Here is a 21,288-nt window from a genome sequence, read left to right as displayed (position 1 = left end):
AATTAACATGATTTTCAAAACACAGCTTAGCAGGACACCATTAGGGTACTGTAGCCATCACTGAAGTTGTTTAACACCCACCTGAGCACCATCCATCCACCATCCATCATCCCTGAACACAGAAACAGTCCTAACCTGACCAGGAATTTCTGTGCTGATTTGTGAGCTCATTCATGTCCCAAACAGTCTATTAAAAAGACTTTCTTTCTTCCTGAATTACTACTGTATATGTTATTTTACATTTCTGCAGTGCTTGCTCACTGGCAGCCTGATCAGGTAAGTCAGAAAACACCTTGTACAAAAGCGGTTCCTTTCCACCACACAAGCCGCAGAGCCCGACGCCTGCAGATCCAAAACCTGATACCCCTCACCTGTCAACACCGTCAGGTCTACACATTCACTAAGACCGAGGACATTACAAATTTTTCTGTTGAACCTGTTCAATAAACCATTTTCTGATTGAAATGAAACATGAGGTCTTTCCCTCCATCTCCCAGAGGAGGCATTTGGGTGGAAGAAGACAGGAAGAACATAGTTTGGTTTTGGCCCTTATCACATCCCTAAGATGTCCCACGGTCTCTTCCTTGCTGCATTGAGGGGAATAATTATGCTTGTGCCATGTCCTGCTGCAGGTCACCTGGAGCTAGTGACAGTCCCACTTCACTCCTGTGTCCTTTTTACAGAGATTAATTTACTTTTGCTGCCATGAATTTAGCTGCTGTTCCAAACCTCCTCAGCAAGCAGGACAACAGGGATTTTCAACACAGCTTGGGTGGAGTGGTGGATATAGAATAATAAATCTCTTTTCCATACCAAAAGAAAGCAAAACCCCACCTTTTAAATCTGCCTTTTTCTCCTTCACGCTGTGCCACCTCTTGCTGTGACCGTCCCGGGAGCATCACTTCCAGGTGTGTTTTGGTCTGTGATCATCCTGAGAAGGGCAAGGAGAAAATTTCGACCTCACTTCATGTCTGTGCTAGAGATGAAAAGTGAAAATATCCAGACTTCAGTCACATTTGAATAGATACAACTACAAAAATTTTCTAAATTCTACCTATTTCTCAAGCACTTTGCCAGTTTTTGAAGTCCTCTTCCTTTTGCAGACTGAACTCAAAAGGTTGTGCTGTTCCTGGTGCACAAGTTAAAACGTGGGTACCTGACGCTGCAGTCTAACAGTGATGAGTGACTGGACAAAGTAACCATCCTCTACCCCAAATGAGCAGCGTAGCCAACATGTGCTCTTCACAGCAAGGATTTTCAGGCTAGCAAAGTCTCCCAATTTCCAACTGTTGTGCCAAATTTTCCTTTTGGGACTTGGACTAGAGGCTTTCAAAGTGTATCCTCCCTTGTCTCCCTTGTCTCAAACATTAGTTGGGATTTGAAAAGACTTCCAGACAGTTTAATTTTTGTGGTATTCTGCAGTCATCTCCAGGCAACTTTCAGGTCAGCTCAAAATACTCACTCTGATATAAGTAAGAACATGTTTTTCTTTTCCCTTCTTGTCTGCAAAGCCTCTGACCTCGGCTTTAAAGGTTGCTGGCAGAAACTTAAATTTCTGTGTCAATTTGTGGGGTTTTTGGGGGTTGTTTTTTTTCCACAGTGAAAACTGACTCCCAAACAGTGTTAAAAGGACAGCATAGATGAGGAGGTAGTGGTGGATGGTCCTGAGAAGGTCAGAGCAGGTAGATGCATGCCTGGGTTTCTGTGCAGGGAAGGATGACTCAGCCCATCGTTGGGCTGGTCTCCATCACCACTGCTTCACCCGTCCTGGCAGCTGGGTTTGGAGGAGCACTGACAGCCCTGCTTCCTGCACAGTGTCTTATTTAATTTTTGCTAGCTGTTGCCCTTCTGCTCATTCAGACTTTATGGGAATATGCCTCTTCTAGCTGGTGGTGTTTCTGTGATTCGTATGTTTTCTGCATTCTGTTCTATTTTGGTGCATGCAACTGTGGGTTTTTTTAAGAAAACTGGGTGGTTAATCTAATCTTCAGGACTCAGTTTGGAAAGTCATTCTGTTCAACATTTTCAGAAAGTGTTGCTTGAAAAGACTTTTATCTGATAATGTCTTGTATCTATTTCCATTACTGCCTCTGAAGTGAAAAAAAAAAAAAAAGCATTCAGACTTCAATGCTCAAAGGCATTTGAGAAAATCTGGAGAAATCACCACAGGATAAACTGATCTTACCTGTCAGACACAGGGAGCAAAGTACTGCAGACACTTAGAGACACTCTCAGTCTCATCTGGAAAAGTCTTTTTCCAAGGTATCAGAGGTACTCAGGGCTCACTGAATCCAAATTTTACTGTCACTGGGTTATGCTTTTTCATCATCTCTTTGGCAATCTAATACAAAAGAAAGATTCGGCCTTGAATTATTCATTTATTGCATGTTTTCTGCATATCTATCCCTTCTTTGTGCCTATGAAATAAAAGTTATTGCACTGCATATAAATAGACCAAGCAGCTATGGTAGAGTCTCCGAATACCGTTAACCTGTCAGGAAAGGCAATTTTCTTCTCCAGTATCTGCAGTACAATTTGCAATAGAATGACTTCTCAAAGTCTTGTGGAAAAAACCAACAACAAAGAAACAAACAGGTCCTAAATGTCTGTATTCTTGGGCTTAGATGCACATCTGGCACCTCTGCTCTTCATGCAACCAAAGCATCCCGCACCCTTCTCTCCGCTTCCTCCAGCTCTCCTGGCTGCGTCCCAGCCCGTGAAGCTTTCCTCCAAGTCTACACCTCTGCTGGGCACGAGGCGCACTGTGTGCCTGGCGTGTTCGGAACGTCTGCAGATTTGCCGTGTAACGTGCAACAAAACAGACCCGGCTGCGTGTTTGTATATTCAAGGCTAATCTTACGGAAATTCAAACAGACCGCGTAATCGCTGCTAAATAAAGGCTAAAGCAAAGCACCAGAGTGACAGATGCTCGGTTGCAACATTTACAAACGTTAATTAACATTAATGCACTGTTCAGACATCAAATTAGCACAACCCCTTGAGAGAGACGATGTTTTAGAGACTCCCGAGCGCTCGGCAGCCCTCTCCCTGCGGGCGGTGGGAGGCCGCGCGGGCGCGGGAGCACGCGGCGGGCCGGGCGGAGGCGAGGTTCGGGCGCTCACCGGCTCTCCCGTCCCGCCTGCTGCCCCCGCCTCCGGACGCTGCGTCGCGTCGCTCTCCCTGCCGGTCTCTTCCGCACGGCTTTACGGACGACGCAGCCGAGGCGCAGGGGGATCGACTGGCTCGCCGAAGGTTGCTTGGGCCACGGCGGGGCTGGAGGTCGGGGGCTTGATGTCTTTCTCAAGGACGGGGAGAAAGCGGCTGCGCCCAGCTGTGCTCTGTGGAGCATCTGCTGGCTGGCCAGGGGTGGGGGGCGGCTGTTAGCGGGGAGACCCGCTCGGTTTTGAACAGCTATCAGTAAGTAACGATTAGGCACTCGGCAATCTGATTATATGACACAAATTCCCAGCTATGGTTTTGACCCAGGCCATAAATCCCCCGTGCCCTTTTCAGCTGGAAAGGCGTCTGGTCTCGTACAGCTCCCCGGTGCTTGGGGGGGAACAGAGAGCCAGCGCGGAGAGGGGCCGAGCGAAGGCAAGGCGAGACCATCCACGAGGGCTGCGAGACGCGACACGTAACTGCGGAGTTATCCCTGCCAGCTCAGCTCGGCAAGAAGACTAACGGGGGATTGTAGAATTCAGGTCCGAGAGCATTAAGAAAAATAATGGAGCAGATGGCCATGGCCCAGCCTAAGGGATGCACTGTCCTTTATTAATCTTTACAAACCCTCTAGAAATATGGTAATTTATTTTGCCACTGTTACTGCCAATAACCCTCCACACGCACCAACCCACACGGGGACCGTGAAGGAGTCCTCCATCTCCGTTTGGCAACATACATTTGTTTGTATTACTAGCTAAATTTATCCAGTTCCAATTAAATGTTCTCTTTAGCATTTTTCTCAGTGTAATTATCTCAACACCAGCAGGCCGTTGTTTTTATAATAAGAATTTAATTTTGTTAGATATAATCATTTTAGGACTTTTTTTTTTTTCCGTGGACCACCGATGCATGACTGTTTTATTTGGCACAGTTGGAGACCATAGCTTATTTGCTCAGTGGGAAAAAAGAAAAGAGAGAGAGTTGTTCTCTCAAAAAAAAAGTTAATATCTGGTTATGCCGAGGCCAGAATCTGGTTTCACTGAAATATCAGCAAAGCCAGTAGCGCTGTTTTAATTTCACACAAGCACAAATGAATTGAGATCCTAGCTCCTTAGACTTTATCACTTGGTCAGGGTTCAGCTGAAGACTCTGGCCCGGTCTGGATTCACTGAAGGAGAGGAGGAGTGTGCAAAACCGCGCTCTGATTTGGGTTGTGCGAAGTGACCAGAGTAGAGCTCCAAAAAGACAAAGAAGGGGATGTTCCAAACTAGCCAAATCCTTATATATAACTTGTGTCCGGCGAGGAGAAGCAGCGTCTCTCTTCTCAAAGAAACATCCCTGTTGCCCGCGAGAGTTTTCTATTAATACAGTTCAGGAGCTTCAGCGTCTGCCTGGGGGGCTGCCCCGGGAGCCCCTCTGCTGGGCTCAGCCTCCTCCCGGGTGCCAGGTTAAGAGCAGAGTCCCCTGCGGTGGCAGCTGGAGGAGTCTGGCTCTCCCGCTGCGTTTCTTTGGCCTCTCTTTCCTTAGGAACTCACAAACAAATCATTCCCACTTCGGTGTTTAAGGCATGGTTCAGCAGACATTGAGGCACAGAGCCTGTATGGGCATGGTTGTTGCATCCTAACTTTGGGAGAGACCTCATAGCACCCACAGTTTTCCCAGCCTCTTGTCATCTTTTCTCTGGATTATTTAAAGGGAGTGAGAAAATTATTCAGTATGAGTATTCAGTAAATTTTCCTTGTCTCATTTTGGCCCCAGTGATGATAAAACATATGGTATGTATATAATTTTATACATGCACATGACACCAAATGGTTTTAAATGTGGGCCACCCACAGAACCAGTCTGTTTAGTAAAGGTAGGTGTGTATTTGTCTGTCTGGTATCTAAGGAGCTTCTTTCAGAGTAGTGTCTACATGCCCATAGCTCAAATAAAATTGTGTTGCAAGCCAGGAAGATACTGTAATTTTTCTCCAAGGGCAAGGAATTATCTAATGCAGCTAAGTAATTATATTTCTGTAATGCCCAGAAGGCAAGGAAGAGCAGCGGCGTGGTTAGAGCATCACTGATGCTGAGGCGGGAGCTGAGGACTCCAGGACTGCTCTCTGGAGATGTGCCTGGGGCAGCTTTTACAGCACCATAGGCTTGAGGAGGAGCTCAGGTGTCCAGGCTGATGGGTGGCTAGATGTGCTGGCCGCTGTATCACTGCTTGCTTCTCTTTAACCACAGAAACTGGTGTATGTTAACGTTACTGGCCCAGCTGGTTGTGTGGGTTCTTGGACCTTTGATTTCAGTCTTGACCAGAGATCCCGGTCACAACTGGAGTCTTATTGTGTTGGTGCTTGATGAGTATGCAGATAGTCAATACCACAAATAACCGTCCTTGCCATGGACCACAGCTAAATTATGCTGCTGTGAGATCTAGGTCACCCGGGTGTTGAAACGCAGTGTTGTTTCTCAGTGTCAGTTTTTCCTTTCTTGTCTACAAGAACCTAGAAGCTATAAACTTGTAATAACTACAGGTGTCATCACTTAAAAGTTGATGTGCTTTTCAAGAATCTTTTTCCCCTTTTTTTTCCTGGAGGCAAAGCTGGGTATGATACAAGAAGTGTGCATATGTGCCTGTGTGTGTGTACGTGTAGGGTTTTTCATATAGGCAAAATGGCATCAACAAACACCCAGGATTTACAACACATTTCTACAAAAGACTTGGACCAACACAGCAGATTCTGCTTTCAGTCATACAAGGCAAGAATATAACTGAGGTTCATTTTCTGTCTATTTTCTCTTTGGCTTCACAGCTTCCTTCTTATCTGCCATCTCCTGTCTTCACATATACACAAGTTTAATGTTAGGCAAGCTGTCCATGATCCTGCTGCTGAGAAATGTGATATTATGTCTTCTCTACTCAAAATGCTGAAGGCTGTTAAGTACAAACATGTTACTGATGTACAGTTCATTAGGCATTGATATCTGCATTCGGGTTTTACGTGTAGCACTGACTGTAAAGAGGAGCTTGCTGGCAGGCAAAGTGCAAGTCCTGTCGTGAAAGGACAAAGCATTTTGCTCTTACAGCTTGTGGACGCTGGGTATATGAGGCTCATCCATGTGACTGTGGGAGCTCTGGTGGCACCGAATCACTGAACCTTGAGCATTTTTTATAGCTTTCATGAACATAACCGAGGTGCACCCGCATCCCCTCAGATGCTGGGAGAGTGTTCATAACACATGAGGTTCACTTTTGGGAATTGACCCACTTGGCACTAATTGGCCCCCCCAAATCCTTATCACTGGAACTTCCACTGGAAGACCAGGGGGAGTCACATACGTCTTCCTTGAGACAGTGTCTGGCCACTGCACTCTTTCACAGAGCCACCAAGTGACACCAGGCAAGTCACAAATCCTCGGTAGCCAGGACCTGTCTGCAGTGGCCATAAGAGCCGTAAGTAAGGCCATAAGAGCTATGGATTTGTTCTTTTGAGCCATCTGTAAAAAGTTATCGCTTGATTCGTCTGACATGGGAAAGTATTATAATAACCTTTGCTTTATGGAGCTACTTGGAAGATCTACAGCTCCAGGAGGGGATTCTTGTATTTCCCCTTCAGCGAAGAATGTCATAACAGAGGTGGAGGAGAGGATGTGTTTCACATCATCTGCTCTGCTGTAGGTAACAGGGAAGTTAACATTTTCAGGGAACTGCAGAAGGATGGATCTTGGCTGATAATAGCAATAATTAATATTTAATTAAACTTGGACATCATATTAATCACGTGTATGTATTACATTTTATATTCATCCATCACACTCTCATACCAGTACATAATAAATATTCTTTATGAGCACTGGAAAACAGCTCTCGCTTGAAAGCAAGCAGAAATGTAGAATTAGAAAATGGCTTTATTTCAACTTTTGACTAAAACTATTGATAACCTTAGAGATATAATTACTTTTCTCTCAATGAATAAATACCTGCTTAAATGCCCAAACCACCACATACATCAAGTCACCAGCTACTGCAAAAATTGGTGTGACTTCAATGACTTCTGTTAACATAGGCAGATTTCTATTATCTGACTCTGTGGGCCATTGAATGGAAATGCTGCTGAGCTATGAAAAAGTGGATGGTGTGCTTCTCTGCCTCCCTCACACCAACAAAATTGTCACCCACACTCTGTTTGCAGAACCTTGTTACCGATAATGGTGTAGGGCAGGAGGAACCCAGCTCGACTTTCTGAACGCAAGGGAAGTCACAATAGCAGCAGTTAGAGAGAGAGAGATATATATAGAGAGAGATATATATAAAAAAATCTTTTGACATCTAAGTGGAGGAAAATTGCTGCTGAATCACTGGGAGGGAAGAAATATGAGAGCTTAAGATGTCATTTTTACAGGCATAATTTTTACTCTAATGGCCTTTAATAGCATGTACAAGTCAGTGTAATGCTGTCAGCTGCAGCAGAGATAGAAGTACAGAAAGGTAATAACTCAAACTGCTTGGAAGAATTGTTTTCCTGCTGTAGTTAATTAGCAATGTATTGTGGTTTTCCTTTTCTGTTTGCTTATTCAACTTTTGAAATGGTAGCTGATGTCTTGGCTGTTCTTTCCCATTTATTTATTGAATTCATTCTTTTGCCCTTTCTACAAATAAATGTAGACTCTTGTGACTTGCAGTAACTTGCTGTCAGGCATGTCACAGGAATTCTTTGCTGTCCAACACTGGGTAGCCCTTTCCAGTAGGTGTCTCTCAGGTAGTAAACAATTAAATATGCTGGATATATCTCCCTTGTGTATAGAGTTAGAAGAGCAGTTGCACATAATGCCAAGAGAAGCACCATCTGTCCTAATAAGCAGTCAAAAACATTACTGAAAATACCTGTTTGAATTCAAAGGTCAGTTTATTTCCTGGAGGAAGGAAATCTGGAGAGCAGGGGGAAATCCAAATGCAATAAGCTGTAGGAACACAAGGCAAGGTTACACAAACACTCTGTGGCTGTCATGAGGAGGGTAGTTATCCTAGGAACAGAGAAGTATTTATTCTGTCCTCTGAAGTCATTAGGATGTTGAAATCTGACCATGATGGTCCTCATTGTCTGGTAGACTCAGAAATATTTAGGTTGGAAAGGACCTCTGGAGATCTCTGATCCAGCCCTTCTCTCAAAACAGGGCCAAACTCAAACTTAAATCTATCTTCATTTAATTTAAGGTCACTCAGGGTCTTACCCAGTTGAGTTTTGCATACCTTTGAGGCTGGATACCCTCGCTTGCTCAACTCGTGATCCAATGAAGGCAAGCTCCAAAACTAAGTAAATCCTGTTCCTGTAAATTATTCAGCTTCTCCTTCTCCCTTGTGGGAGGGATGTAAAGGCTGTGCTAGCAGGGACAGGAATCAGACCCTGCCACGGCCGTTAGCATGAGCTCCGCCAGAGGAACATTCCACTCAATGCTCTAAAAGAACAGGTACTGTCAAATACACCATTCTTTGAAAGTGAAACTTTTCAGAGGAACAGGCTGATTTTCATGCATACAGGAAACCAGAAGAGAATGTAGAAATGATCAAATTGAAATAGTTGAATGCTTGTTTCAACATTTTTCCCCTGTGACATTTTGAATCTTTTTTTCAAAGAGACTTTAAAAAAATGTTTTCTTTTGACACTTTGATATTATTTCAACCTTTTGTGTGGAATATATAATCTGATTTTATCAAAATAAAGCAATTCAGTTGACTCCACATGACTTTTTTTAAAAAAGTCTTAAAAAAAATGGAATTTCTTAGGTTTTTGTGCCTGTTTAACACAAAACTTATGGTTCCCACTCACATCTTGATGAAATAAATTGCGCACCTCAGGGACATCTCTCTAATACATACACATAAACTGTGTGTATATGGGCATTTGCATATGTATTATTTTAATGTGCTGCTGGCACTTAGAAATTCTCACAGGCTACTCCTCAGCCTGGTGGTCCAGCTTTAGTGTGTGTTTGTTAATTTAATGTCTGTAATTCATGATTCTACTGACCTCATAAAATGGACTTTTATAGGCATTCAGCAGTGAGGCTCTCCCTATGTACACATTATACCTTGATGTTGGGGCTTGACTCAAAAAACTCTGACAGATAATTCATTCCCTTTATAAATAGTTATTGAAACTGTGCCCACTTCTTCAAGGCAGTGCTCGTATCTATGGGGCACCATATTGCATAATTTCTCTGTTTACCAAACCTGGAAACTACATCTACCAGATGATCGTTATTCATCCACTAAGAAAATATATTCATCAGGCACATAGCTGAATGATATATTTAGTGATTTAGGAGACCTAAGAATTTATGGGCACTTTTTGTGTCTCTGGGCTGCAGTTCCCTCAGTACTGGCCTGTTTCTACAGAGTGTGCTGAAATCCAAAAATCTAAAAGATAAGAATACTTCATTTGGAACCTGAGACAGACTGTCAGGTCAGGACCACCAAAAATCTGCAATAGGATGATATCATTGATGATCTGCTATGCTTATGGGCATATATTAATTTCAGAGCAACAATATTTCCAGTTTTAGGTTTGATACACCTTCCTGATTTAGAAATCTGTTAGCAGGTGTGTAGCACAGGGACCAGACAGAAGAGTTGGTTTCTTATTTCTTTGGGAAGATGTTTTTAGTTCATAGCTAGTTGTTACTTTAATAGCAGGGACCTCTTGTAGTATGAAGATGTTGAATGGACCAGGAGGAGAAAGGAGAGCACAGGGCATGTCCCCTCAATGGTGAAAAGACTAGAAGCCCCATGCAGACATCTACCCTGTCCTTGTGGCAGAAGGTTAAAGCCCAGCCAGGCAAGAGGCTGATTCCTGGGAGGTAGAAAAGGAGCTTGGTTACAGAAAAACACCCTTCATTATACTGACATTTTCACAGCTTTGAAACACTTTGTTAATTTGCAATAACAGCTTTTGCAGTCTTGTCAAAATAAATGTCCATTGCACTTAGGAAAAACCCAACATTTACTCAGTTATGGCTAAATGAAAGGAAGGTGAACTCATTCATCACGGTAAGAAGGGTGCGGACAGCTTTGTGACTAAGTGCAGAGGGAGAGGAGGGCTGGATACGAAGCCGCTCCCTTGCTCTGCAACCTCAGACAAACCGCAGCATTAATCTGTGCCTCATTTTCCCTAGCTGAAAAACAGAAAATACTGGCTTTCCCCTGCAAGGCACTGTGAAACCTTATTTACTCAAGCTGTGAAAATATCCTCAGCTCGTTCTTTGAGAGGCAGTCAATGGAAATAGGCCATAGACTCAATTTTTTTCTCGAGTTTGAAAGGCAGGAGAAACAAACTGGAGAAATTGCTTTACAGGGTTTTTTTTAAAGACCTGGAGGTCTCCTTTGGTGATGGTGGTTCTCTCACTTTTCTCCTTGCAGGTACTATGCTATCTGCTGCCAGCCTCTGGTTTACAGGAACAAGATGACTCCATTGCGCATCGCTGTAATGCTTGGAGGGTGCTGGGTAATCCCGACGTTTATTTCTTTCCTCCCTATCATGCAAGGCTGGAATAGCATTGGCATCATTGATCTGGTGAGTAGCTAAGGAGGTAGCAGCAACCTGGTATCAAATGTATTCAGTGCTGTATATTCCTCTTTAAAAAGCAGTGTTCAGAGAAAAGAAGGCAAGAGAGACTGAAGGAGAAACTTCTTGTTATCGATGCAGAGGGGCTGCTGAATTTCTGCAGGATGTCTTTAAGGGGTTTTGAAATGACTCTGTCCTGGAAGGACCATCACAAAGACAATGGTGGCTCTGGGACAGGATTTTGCCCACGTCTACTTATCAGTTCAGTGAGTAGTCCTTCAAAAACACACCGAGCCCCAGCTGGCTCCCAATGGGCACCTCAGGACTGTGGCCTCTGCAGCTCTCAGGGAGTGCTGGCCACCGCCGGCTGAGCCCGAGGGTCCCTCCTTGCCATGCTAGCAATGTTTGGAGAGCCAGGAAACCCAGACTTCCCCAGAAGGGATGGTGTTTTGGGTCAGTCCCATCAACATCCCCTGTCTTGGTGTGAGCCTTCAAGGGCATGAGAAGGTGAAGTTCCCCCATGCAAATCATTCAGCAGGAGTCAGTTTTCCCCACTACAGTCTGGCTTCACTTGCAGGATCCCATCTACAGGGCAAGAAGTTAAGAGCTGCAAATCTGCTCTCCTTCCAATCTGGAAATGCAGGAATTAAAAAATGGCAAACAGTGAAAACACCTTATTTAAAAGAGCTTGTTTAAAGAGATGTGGCATGTTCTGTGCCCAGTTTCAGTCGAGTAGATATGAATACTTTTTGGCTCATGGAGGGTAACAGGTGCCAGCTGCCAAGCCTCTAGACAAGGTGATAAAGCCAAAATTGCTTCCAGACAAGCACCTTTAGGACGTGCAGCTGGTAGAAAAGGGAGATGTCTTTTGTTGATTTAGCAAACCATGTCAGGTATCTGATTTCTTCCACTGATTTCTTGCCCCCACCTTTTCAGGAAAGATTCAATACCGTGCAGATTTCGGTATGTGCATGCTGAGAGGTAGTGCGGGGTTCAAACACCACCTAGTGAAAATGCTTCATAGTTTACTTTAGAGGTAAACTTCCTTACATGCCAAATTAAATAATTTTGATGTTATCATTCTAAATAGGAGATGGGGTTATTCTGTTGTCAGAAATTATGGGTCTGATGAACATGCAGTGACATTGTTTTGTGGCAAGAATAGCCTCAGAGAAATCCAGTCCACCCCAGTTATGCCCTCTGGTCTCCAGAATCACATGCAAGTTGTGATTTTCCCTTTCTTCATCTGCCGTCTCTGGTTCCATCACAAGTCATTGACCAGATCTCAGCCGGTGTACTCAACCTGTGGAGCTCTGCTGCCCGGGCTGCTGCCCACTGCCGCTGGGCTGGGGAAGCTCAGTGTCACCCCCAGCCTGGAGCTGCCCCCAGCTGCTGCAGCCCCGTCCCTTCCCTGCCTGTCTGGGAATCCCTGTGAGATGTGGGTGGGTGAAACTTGTGCATCTTTGGTGTAAAACCATGCCCCGATGAACAGAGCGGTGAGCACAGCACAAAATGAAGTTATTCCCCTTTGCTATGTCTGAACTGGCGAGTTGTTAAGCTGGTTTTCACTGGCCAGGTTGCGGCATGCTAGAGGATGCTGGAGCTGCAACGTGGGCTGGTCCTGCAGACCGGGCACCAGCAGGGCTGGTGTAAGCACAGGCGGGAGGCAGCAGTGGGTAAGGCAAGCACTGCGAATGGGAGAGGGGAAGAGGGAGAGGGAATCAGAAAGCGGTGGTGAGGTGTCCTGGCAAACAGACTGCTGGTATTGGAGAAGTGCTGAACTTCTTTCCTTCTTCTTTGTCCTTGTCCTTCCTCCTGCTGCCCCAGATTCAGCAAAGGCAGTTCAACAAGGCTTCCAACTCCACTTACTGCATATTCATGGTCAACAAGCCATATGCCATTACCTGCTCCGTGGTGGCCTTCTACATTCCCTTCCTCCTGATGGTGCTGGCCTACTACCACATCTACGTCACGGCCAGGGAGCACGCCCGCCAGATCCGGGTGCTGCAGCGCGCGGGGGCCCCCACCGATGGCCGGCAGCACCACCCAGACCAGCACAGCACGTACCGCATGAAGACTGAGACCAAAGCTGCCAAGACCCTGTGCATCATCATGGGGTGCTTCTGCCTGTGCTGGGCCCCCTTCTTTATCACAAACATAGTGGACCCTTTCATAAACTACACGGTGCCAGGGAAGCTGTGGACGGCTTTTCTGTGGCTGGGCTACATCAATTCAGGGTTGAACCCTTTCCTCTACGCCTTCCTGAACAAGTCTTTCAGACGTGCCTTCCTCATCATCCTGTGCTGCGGTGATGAGCGATACCGAAGGCCTTCCATCTTGGGGCAGACAGTGCCCTGTTCCACCACCACAATAAATGGATCGACTCATGTACTAAGGTGAGTGTGTCTCGGATGCTGCAAAATGGCTGGAGTCACTAGAAAGAGTATTTCTCTAGAGTTTTTGTAAAGGATTGATTTTGCTTTGCATTTGAAATATCTGATCGATTAAATGTTTAAAAAGGGAGGGCGCAAGAGAAGCACCCAGCAGGCCTTAGGGCGCTCGGACAGCCTGGGTTTGTAGGTAACAGGTATGTGTTGGCATGTGCAGTTTCTCCAGAGGTGTGTTCAGGAAAGAGTTGTGAGAATGCAGAAGTCATGTATGCATTTTGGCAAGCCCTGCTGTTTGGTCTGAGGGGGACAACTTGACCCCACGGGAAGCACCTTGGGGAAGGCTGCCTACCCTGTCTTCTCTAGCAAAGGCATCATGACTCTCCTGTTGCCTCTTCTCAGGTTCTGCCTTTGTAGGCCCACCAGCCACTGCTGCATCTTCTGAACCAATGGAAGGCAAAGGATAAACTTCCCCAAATGCCCTTACCCTGCTTGGGCCCTTCAGTGGCTCTCTGGGAGGAAGGGTGCTTGCCATTTTGTTTTAGCAGCTCGGAAAACGCTGGGGTGTCTGCCTCTTCCTGAAGCGCAGTCAAAGCCTTCCCCTGTGCGAGGCAGCGGCAGCCGGCTCTGCAGGAGCCCTGGCAGCTGGGTGGGCCTCGCCCAGGCTGCAGGACATAGCTGGTCGGCGCTTTGGGGTGCCGGTGAATCTGAACCCACACCTCAGGCACCCCACCCTTCCCTGAGTACCGCAGTGTGTTCGTTGCAAGAGGAGAGCGTGTGGGCTGTGCACTGCGGGGGTGCTGAGGGGTCTGCAGGGCTGTGTGGTATGAGACACCCTCTGCTGTCTTTTCCTCACCGAGCGGAGAGGTGGGAGGCGGAGCACGGGAGGAAGAGAGGGAAGAACAATCATCTCCCGTAATATCAGAACAAACGGCAATGTCTGAAGAAAACCATAGGTGTTTCTGTGCAACTTTTGTAGTTGCATGGATTCATGTCTCTTCACGTGCAGACGAGGACGTGGTAACCATGTTTGTGTTCAGAACTGAACCCATCCAGAGACTAAATCAGACACTGAGCACTTCCTAGCTGAGTCTGATCTGCTGGTTTGTCCCAAGCTCCCTTCTGCAATGATCTCTGAAGTTTTGGAAAGAGTCCTGAGCTTTATAATGGATGGGAGACAGGGCAGGGCTTGTCACAACCTTGAGACAGACCTCTCAAGCTTTCTAAGTCATGAGGGACATTACAACGTATTTCTCTTTTGCTGATTAACAACTGTTCGGGGGCCACGGTGCCAGAGCCGTCTGTCTGTGATGGATGCACGGCACCATGCCACACAGCCTGTATTTCTACCGGAGCCATGCTCCTGGGGACAAGCCAGATGCTCCTCTGCTGCGGTTCAGAGGATTGAGCGCGCAGCCTTTGCTGGACACAGCTCTCCACCCCGCAGCGAGCGAGCTGGTAGCTCGCTGGGGAGCTGCAGGGGCGAACGCTGGAACTTGTCCCTGTGCGGGCAGGGAGGGCTCGCTCCCGTCACTGGTTAACCAGGGCGGCTCCACGGGCTCTCACAGCTGCACCTTGCGGGTGCAGGGGCCGGCCTGGTGGCCTAAACACAAAGGGAGGGTGGCATCTATTTTGGCTAGTAAGCACAGCAACAAGATACCTTTTGCTAAGTATACAAGGCAGAGAGACGCCAGGGAGCCTCTCTTAGGTGTGGGTTTGCGATGTGGGGGGCAGGGAGCACGTCAGCCCAGCTGAATTCCTTCAATCCGTGCTGACGTTTGACCTCCCAAGTGTTGCAGATGGCAATGCCGGTGACTCCTCACGTCTCCGAGTTGTCTCGCTGCTTTTGCACTAAGTTATCTCTCTGTGAGACCTCGTCGTGGGACAGGCAGACTCAGGCTAGCACTGCCCTGGGGACGCCAGGCTGTGGAGGTAGGTTCCTGAGAAATCACGCATCCAGGAGGGCTGAGTTGCTGGGGTTCCCTTCCTTCTCTGCTGAGTGTCCCTGAGCTGACAAACTCCTCATTTTGAGACTCTTTTTAAACATATCGATGTCCTTGCAATGGCCAAAGCAAATGTGAAGAGCCACCTGCCCTCCAAAGCTAGGGGTAGCTATAGTGTTGGCCGCCCCAGCCGGCTGGGGAGGCTCTGGTGGGGTAAATGGTGGATCCCACCATGGAGCTGCCATCAGGCGTTCTTCAGTTCCAGCTTCTCCCTCCCACTTGTACCATTCTGCTCCCACATACAAGTTATCCATAGAAATGTATAACGATCCTGTCAATCTAGATGTGACAACCATTGCAAAAGGCCCCATAAGAACCAAACCTGCACAGGACATCTTGTCCTCTTCTAGCTTTTATGAATACTTTTATGGATAAGAGCACATTGCCTCTCTTTAACATGCTGCAAGCGCAAATCAGATTATCTACCTCCTGCCTTTCCGTATCACCCCAGCCCTGCAGAAGGCACTTGGCTCCCACTGCCGCATCCCCTCCTCCCTCCACGTGCCGGAGGGATGTGGCTCTGCACATCAGCACTTGAGAGAGCAATTATTTTCTGTTTTCCTCAGCTTTGTAACTGATGAGAAAAGTGTGACTTCTTTCCCTGATGCAGATTATGCACTGATGATGGAGGTGTGGGGATTAAAGGAAAACCAACTAACTGTAGTCTTTGGATAGTTAACCTCACTTGAGGAATTTGTATTTCTTCAGTGCTTCTCTCTTAAATGCAAAAAAAGGTTGGACTCAACAGGAATAGAAGAGAAATTCAGTGAGGCAGGTTCTCTCAAGGTATAACATACATTTGCTTTATGACATGGAAATACAAGGGGTTTGTGCCCAGCAGATGAAATATTGAAACCTTCCTGAATGGGTTGGCTTCATACCAACTCGACTGAGAAGCTGCGTAGGGGCTGGACCTGGTTGACACACTTCTTTTCCAACCTCAAAGTTGTTTCTTCCCGACCAAGGGCTTCTGCAAATGGGGAAGTTGTGCAAGAGGGATTTTACAGCTGCTTTTTGTACGCTGGCGGGGAGAGCAACGAAGAGCAGGACAGACCTTGTGCTGAATCCAGGACAGAGTTCCTCCCCAAAAAACTGCAGAGATTTGCAATTTTGCATTAAACTGACATGAGTCATTCAGCCTCAGAGGAGTACTTGACAGTAGGACTGGGTTTTCTAATTCCAATCTTGAGAAGCTCTGGACTTGCCTTCAGCTCTGCCTGTCCAAACCATTCTGTCCTTGCTGACAATCATCTCACTGGTGCATCTGCAAGTGCAAAAAATATGTTTGTCACAGTTAAAATTCAGGCTCTTCCTCTTGGATGCATCTGACGTGTGAGTGTGCCTTGCAGGGAGGGAAGACATTCCTTCTTTTTTCTTCTGTTAACTTTAGTGTCAAAATGTTCTGACATTCCCATTTTGGGATTTTTCACATTTATATTAGGAATGGGAAAAAAAGAAGGAGGAACAGAGTGCGATAAAACACGGCAGTGAGAAGAGGCAGACGCCCTCACCACACACAGACTGAGCGACCACTTGAGAGACGGTTCTCATACTTTCTTTTTTAAAAATTTCTTTTCCAAGTGATCTGTGAAGACTGTGGTGCTCTGCGTGACCCAGGCAGGGAGAGACTTTTTACAGCACGCCTGGGGCAGACACAAACACAGTGGTGATGGGGCGAGGGAGCAGACTGCACAGTGGCTTGACCATGACATGAGGGTGACCGTGGCTTTCTTAATCCCCTGGCCACCACCCCACTTTATTGCTAAATCAGGAACCAGAAGATGGGGAAAGGATTTCCTGTCACCCATTTTGTTCTTGAACTCTCCATCAGCTGATGTGAGAGATGCCCATTCCTTGGGCGGGGTAAGACGTGGTACAAAACATGTTTTGAAGATGTCATGAACAGCCAGGAGGTAGGATTTGGTTCGAGCTGGATCTGTGTGTACAATGGGAAAGAGTATTAGTATTAAATATTCAGCTTTGAAAGAAAAATTTGATTTGCCTGTTTTCCAAGTTTTCTTTCTGCAAGTATAGGAATCACCAGAACCCCTTTTTTTACCCCTGGATATTCACCTATTTCAATTCTGATGTGTACCATCAACTGCAAAATTCAGGCAGAACACATGCAAATGGTGAATTGAAATCTGCAAGTGTGGCTACAATCTGAAATTCATGCCCTATTCATTTTTCAATGGCTGAGATTGAATGTCACAATGTTTGTTTCTCTGGCTGCAGCACAAATTGTGTAATTCATTATAAATATTTGCAATTCATAGTTTTAATAACCTATGGTTTGGAATATCGTTCATTGAAAGCACTCGGGAATCATTCTGAATAATGAGAGGATAGGAGAATTTACAAGGAACGCTCAACTAACGTATGGCAAAAGTTAGTACAATAATTAACCACAATAGATACGTGTTTCTGGATGGCTGTAGCATGTGTTCAGGAGTTCTGTGCACCATCAGACTGAAAGCAAAATGCCATAATCATCTGAAAACTGCTGTCTTCCCCTTTAAACATATTGCTTACATATCTTTGGTCATGCATAGATACTTATTCAACACAAAACAACAAACTCATGCCTTCATGAATCACTGAACTCTCATACTGCACAAGTGGGTTGGAACCCAGATCAGCATTGCTTGAATTCTTGGATAAAAGAAGCTCTGAAATTTTGCCACAGCGAAGAAGATGACTTTGGGTGAAACATAATTGAGCAATGATCAGAGTAGACAAACTCTGGAACATTTGGGTCAAGGAGGTCACTTTGGTGTATGGCCCGTTTCCTCTCAGAAGTGTACGGGTCAGCACAGTACAGTGTCTTAGTCTCTTCAGGGAAAGCTATAGTGAGTGGTTTATTTACTCATTTTCCATCGTAGAGACATCTTTTCAGGCAGGACTGCTGCCAATTTCATTTCTCCAAAGTAAAACACATCCTGATTTTCCTTTTAGAAAAGCCAAGAGAAACAAAGTGGAAAGAAAACCAGCATGCAGTTTGGGTGGCTGGAAGTTCATTGTCTTCATAAATACAAAATTAAATAAGTAACCCAATCAGCCCACACTCATGTCAGCGCTCTGAAGGTGCACAAAACGCTGGGAGAAGTGCACAGTAAATCATTGCGTGCAGCCGGCACTCAACGCCAGAGCACTGCTGTGGGCTCCTACCGGTCCGTATAGGCAACATGAGTAATTGTGCCAGTAAATCTCCCGAACTGCAGCGAGCCCCGGCGCTTCCTTGCTGCCACTGGAACAGGCAACGCAGCCACTTGGGTCTCCACTTCTTAGAAGTTTAGCAACTCCATGGGTTACAGATCTGCTGGAATAAAAGGAAATCCACCCTGGCTGTAGGGAAGAGAAGGCCAGAGCTGCTGTGGAGTGAAGGAAGAAGTGATGTGTGCCTGTTGGCGATGCTTGCCCCCCAGGAGTGCACAGGGGTGGTCCTGCCCCACGGCTCAGTCCCCTACACATCCCTCCCACGGAGCTGCCCCAGCTCTGAGCTGGAAGCCCCTCCCGGCACATGCGTGCTGTGAAATGCCTGCTGTAATTTGTGGGGGACCTGTCGCAGCTCCGGTGGTGCCTGCACAGGGAGGGGATGCCCTGCGCACCCACTGCCCCCACCCCGCGCAGCCAGACCCTCCTGTTGCAGGGGTTTGACACGTGGGATTGACAGGAGGGTCAGGGCTTGAGGGGGAATTTGCAGCAGCGTTCAGCTTTGTGTTGCCACTTCCGGTCCGCAAAGGCAAAGGTAGGAGCAATTCCTTTCTCTTCACCTTTTGCTAGCCAGGAGCAGAGAAGCCTTTGGGCTAGAGACCACTACGTACCGGTGGGATGGATGGGCTGATGGCACTGCATTACTTTATGCAGCTTTAAAACAGTGAATAAGTTTTTTTGTGTTTTTTCAAAGATTATTTTGAATGACCATGCCTTTTCAACAGCTTTAATTTCACAAGGTCATTAACTCCATCAGTGCTCAGTCACCTCCTCACAAGTCTAATCCTGGCTGGCCTGGTGTCCCTGTGCCACCAGGCACTGTGCCCTTCTCCTCTGCAATGGCCTTTGGGGGACGGGCGCATTTGGTGACTGTGGCGTTACAAATCCTGTGGTTGTGTCCGAGCTCCTGGGCTCAGAAATGGCTTCACAAGGTGGGTTAAAGAGTGCTGTGGTTTCCCTGTGCACCCAGGCATGGGCATGGGCTGAATCACGCAGCAGCATCAGTGCCCGGTGTGGGCCTTTTCCCTTGTGTTCATAGGGCGTGGATGGAGCGGCGAGGCCGTCCCGCCTGCGATGGTGGGGTTTTGTGGGCGGCGGTTGTGGCTTGGCTCAGATGACACAGAGGTCAGTTACGCAGAGCTGCTTCCTGATGGAGCTGGCAGGTCTCTCTCAATGATCTGGGTTTGCAAGTAAAAAGTCTCCTCCTGTTCTGCCTCCTCCTGTTCCTCTTACCTCTTATCCTTCCTTAGGCACTAAGATAGCCGCAGAGACTGCAGCTTCCCGAGGCAGACTAACACACTTGCTGCCGGGCGTCGGAAAGCCCCGGCGGCTCCCGCCGCTCCTCCGCAGCAGCAGCCGTGGGCTGGCACCCGCAGTGGCTTCCCCAGTCCGGCCCGGCCCGGCCCGGCCGAGCCTCCCGCCAACAGCCTGGCCAGCGCAGGGGCCCTGTCCTCTGCTCCCGCACCTCTTCTCCAGCACTCCCGGGGCAGGGCCGTCCCTTGGCCTTGGCCGGCCGAAAGCTCTCCCAGCACGGGCGCTTTGTCGGCAAAGGTGCCTTTAGCCTCAGACGGGGAGGACACGCACCTTCATTAGTGCGTTTTCCCGTGGGACCGTGGCCGCTGGCACCGGCAGAGGTGTTTCAGAGGAAGGAGGGACCGCGGCAGCGAGCGCAAGGGGACGTGTTGGGCGCGGCCAGGACAATATCGGCCCTCCCTGCTGAAGTCCCTAAAAACCATTTCAGCAGCAGCAAAGAGGAATCTGAGCCCACGTCTGCTGCTGCTGCTACATGATGCTAAATATGTCTTCCCTCTCTTTTCTCTCTTTCTCTCTCACACACGTGCACGCGTTCACAGAAACGACTACTTATGTAAACCAGAGGGAAGTTATTTCTGGAAAGGTGTTTACAGACTGTGTTATCAGGTGTTACACCCCGCTCTGTGATGCTGGAAAGAGGATGGGGTGCGAGGGCTGCAGCCAGAACTTGGAATTCAGGCCCCGGCTGCAGCAGCAACCGGCCAGGCTAGGCAAGGAAGGGCTTCAGTGCTGCTTTAAAAAAATTACAACAAATGAAAGAAAATGCAATATTTCAGTACACGCACAACTTTGCTCGGACAAACTCGCAAAAGGGTCTGATCTCCAGCTGGCCCAGAGGTGCAGGACTAATGTTTGGGCTCAAACTCAGGGTGTCCTTACTGCCCTCAGCTTCAAAGCCAGCTATTTGCATTCCTCATTCACTCTGCTAGGCTGCCTAGAGGCTCCACCAAGTTAGTTGAAAGGATAGAATCCAATATTTATTGGTTCTTCCAGAGTTTCTGAAAGGTGTTTTTTTTTTTTGGTTTTGCTCTTAAGGAGAAATGTGCAAGCAGCAAGTAGGCACCCAGGGTGCACAAGACTCACAAACAGACCAGCAAGGGAACAATAAACATCAATAACTAACATGCTATTTTATCTTGGTTTGCCCAAATTTGAAATCGAGGTGGAAGTGAATCTTCACTGTGACTCAGTCTTTAAACACAAAGGATGCCCATCTTCAATTTAATTTTTTTTTTTTTTAATTTTAGCACTAATTACAACATGAATACCCTTCTAACAGGTTTTTTCCCCCTTTACACAAAATGGACAGATTTTTCTGTAGATGTTTTGTGATTTTTGTCTTACCACTAAAGTATCATTTGGAAAATAATTCCAGTGACACAATACTACTGCCCAAAGCTATACAGTTAGAACAAACTCAGACCATTAGGGTTAACATTTCTGACTGGCAGGAACAGCCTGGGAATTTTACTGATCCTGCAAGATGGATCAGAGCTTTGACATATGTTATCATCTTCTTCACTACAAGTTCATTAGCCCCAAGAGAGATCATTCAGACTTGGTCTGCTCTTTCCTTCATTGCCTCATTGCTCGCTGTTTCTCACTGGATTTCCATAGGTCATTTTGGAGGCACAATGTAAGCAGCGTAAATTTTGCTGCG

At 46.8% G+C, this 21,288-nt stretch overlaps 1 protein-coding gene across 1 annotated transcript in view; it reads left to right on the top strand.

The window, feature by feature from the left end:
• HTR4 (5-hydroxytryptamine receptor 4) overlaps positions 1-21,288 on the top strand; it is a gene marked incomplete at both ends in the record, with an annotated part of 145,046 nt that overhangs the window by 76,455 nt on the left and 47,303 nt on the right. Inside the window, 2 exon segments of the mRNA XM_082006449.1 lie at positions 10,567-10,720; positions 12,539-13,107. Coding sequence (XP_081862575.1) covers positions 10,567-10,720; positions 12,539-13,107 — 723 coding nt within the window.

This window comes from Phaethon aethereus (genome assembly GCF_964289735.1).
Source record: "Phaethon aethereus genome assembly, chromosome: 14".
NCBI lineage: Eukaryota > Metazoa > Chordata > Aves > Phaethontiformes > Phaethontidae > Phaethon > Phaethon aethereus.
This window is presented reverse-complemented; position numbering and strand designations above follow the sequence as displayed.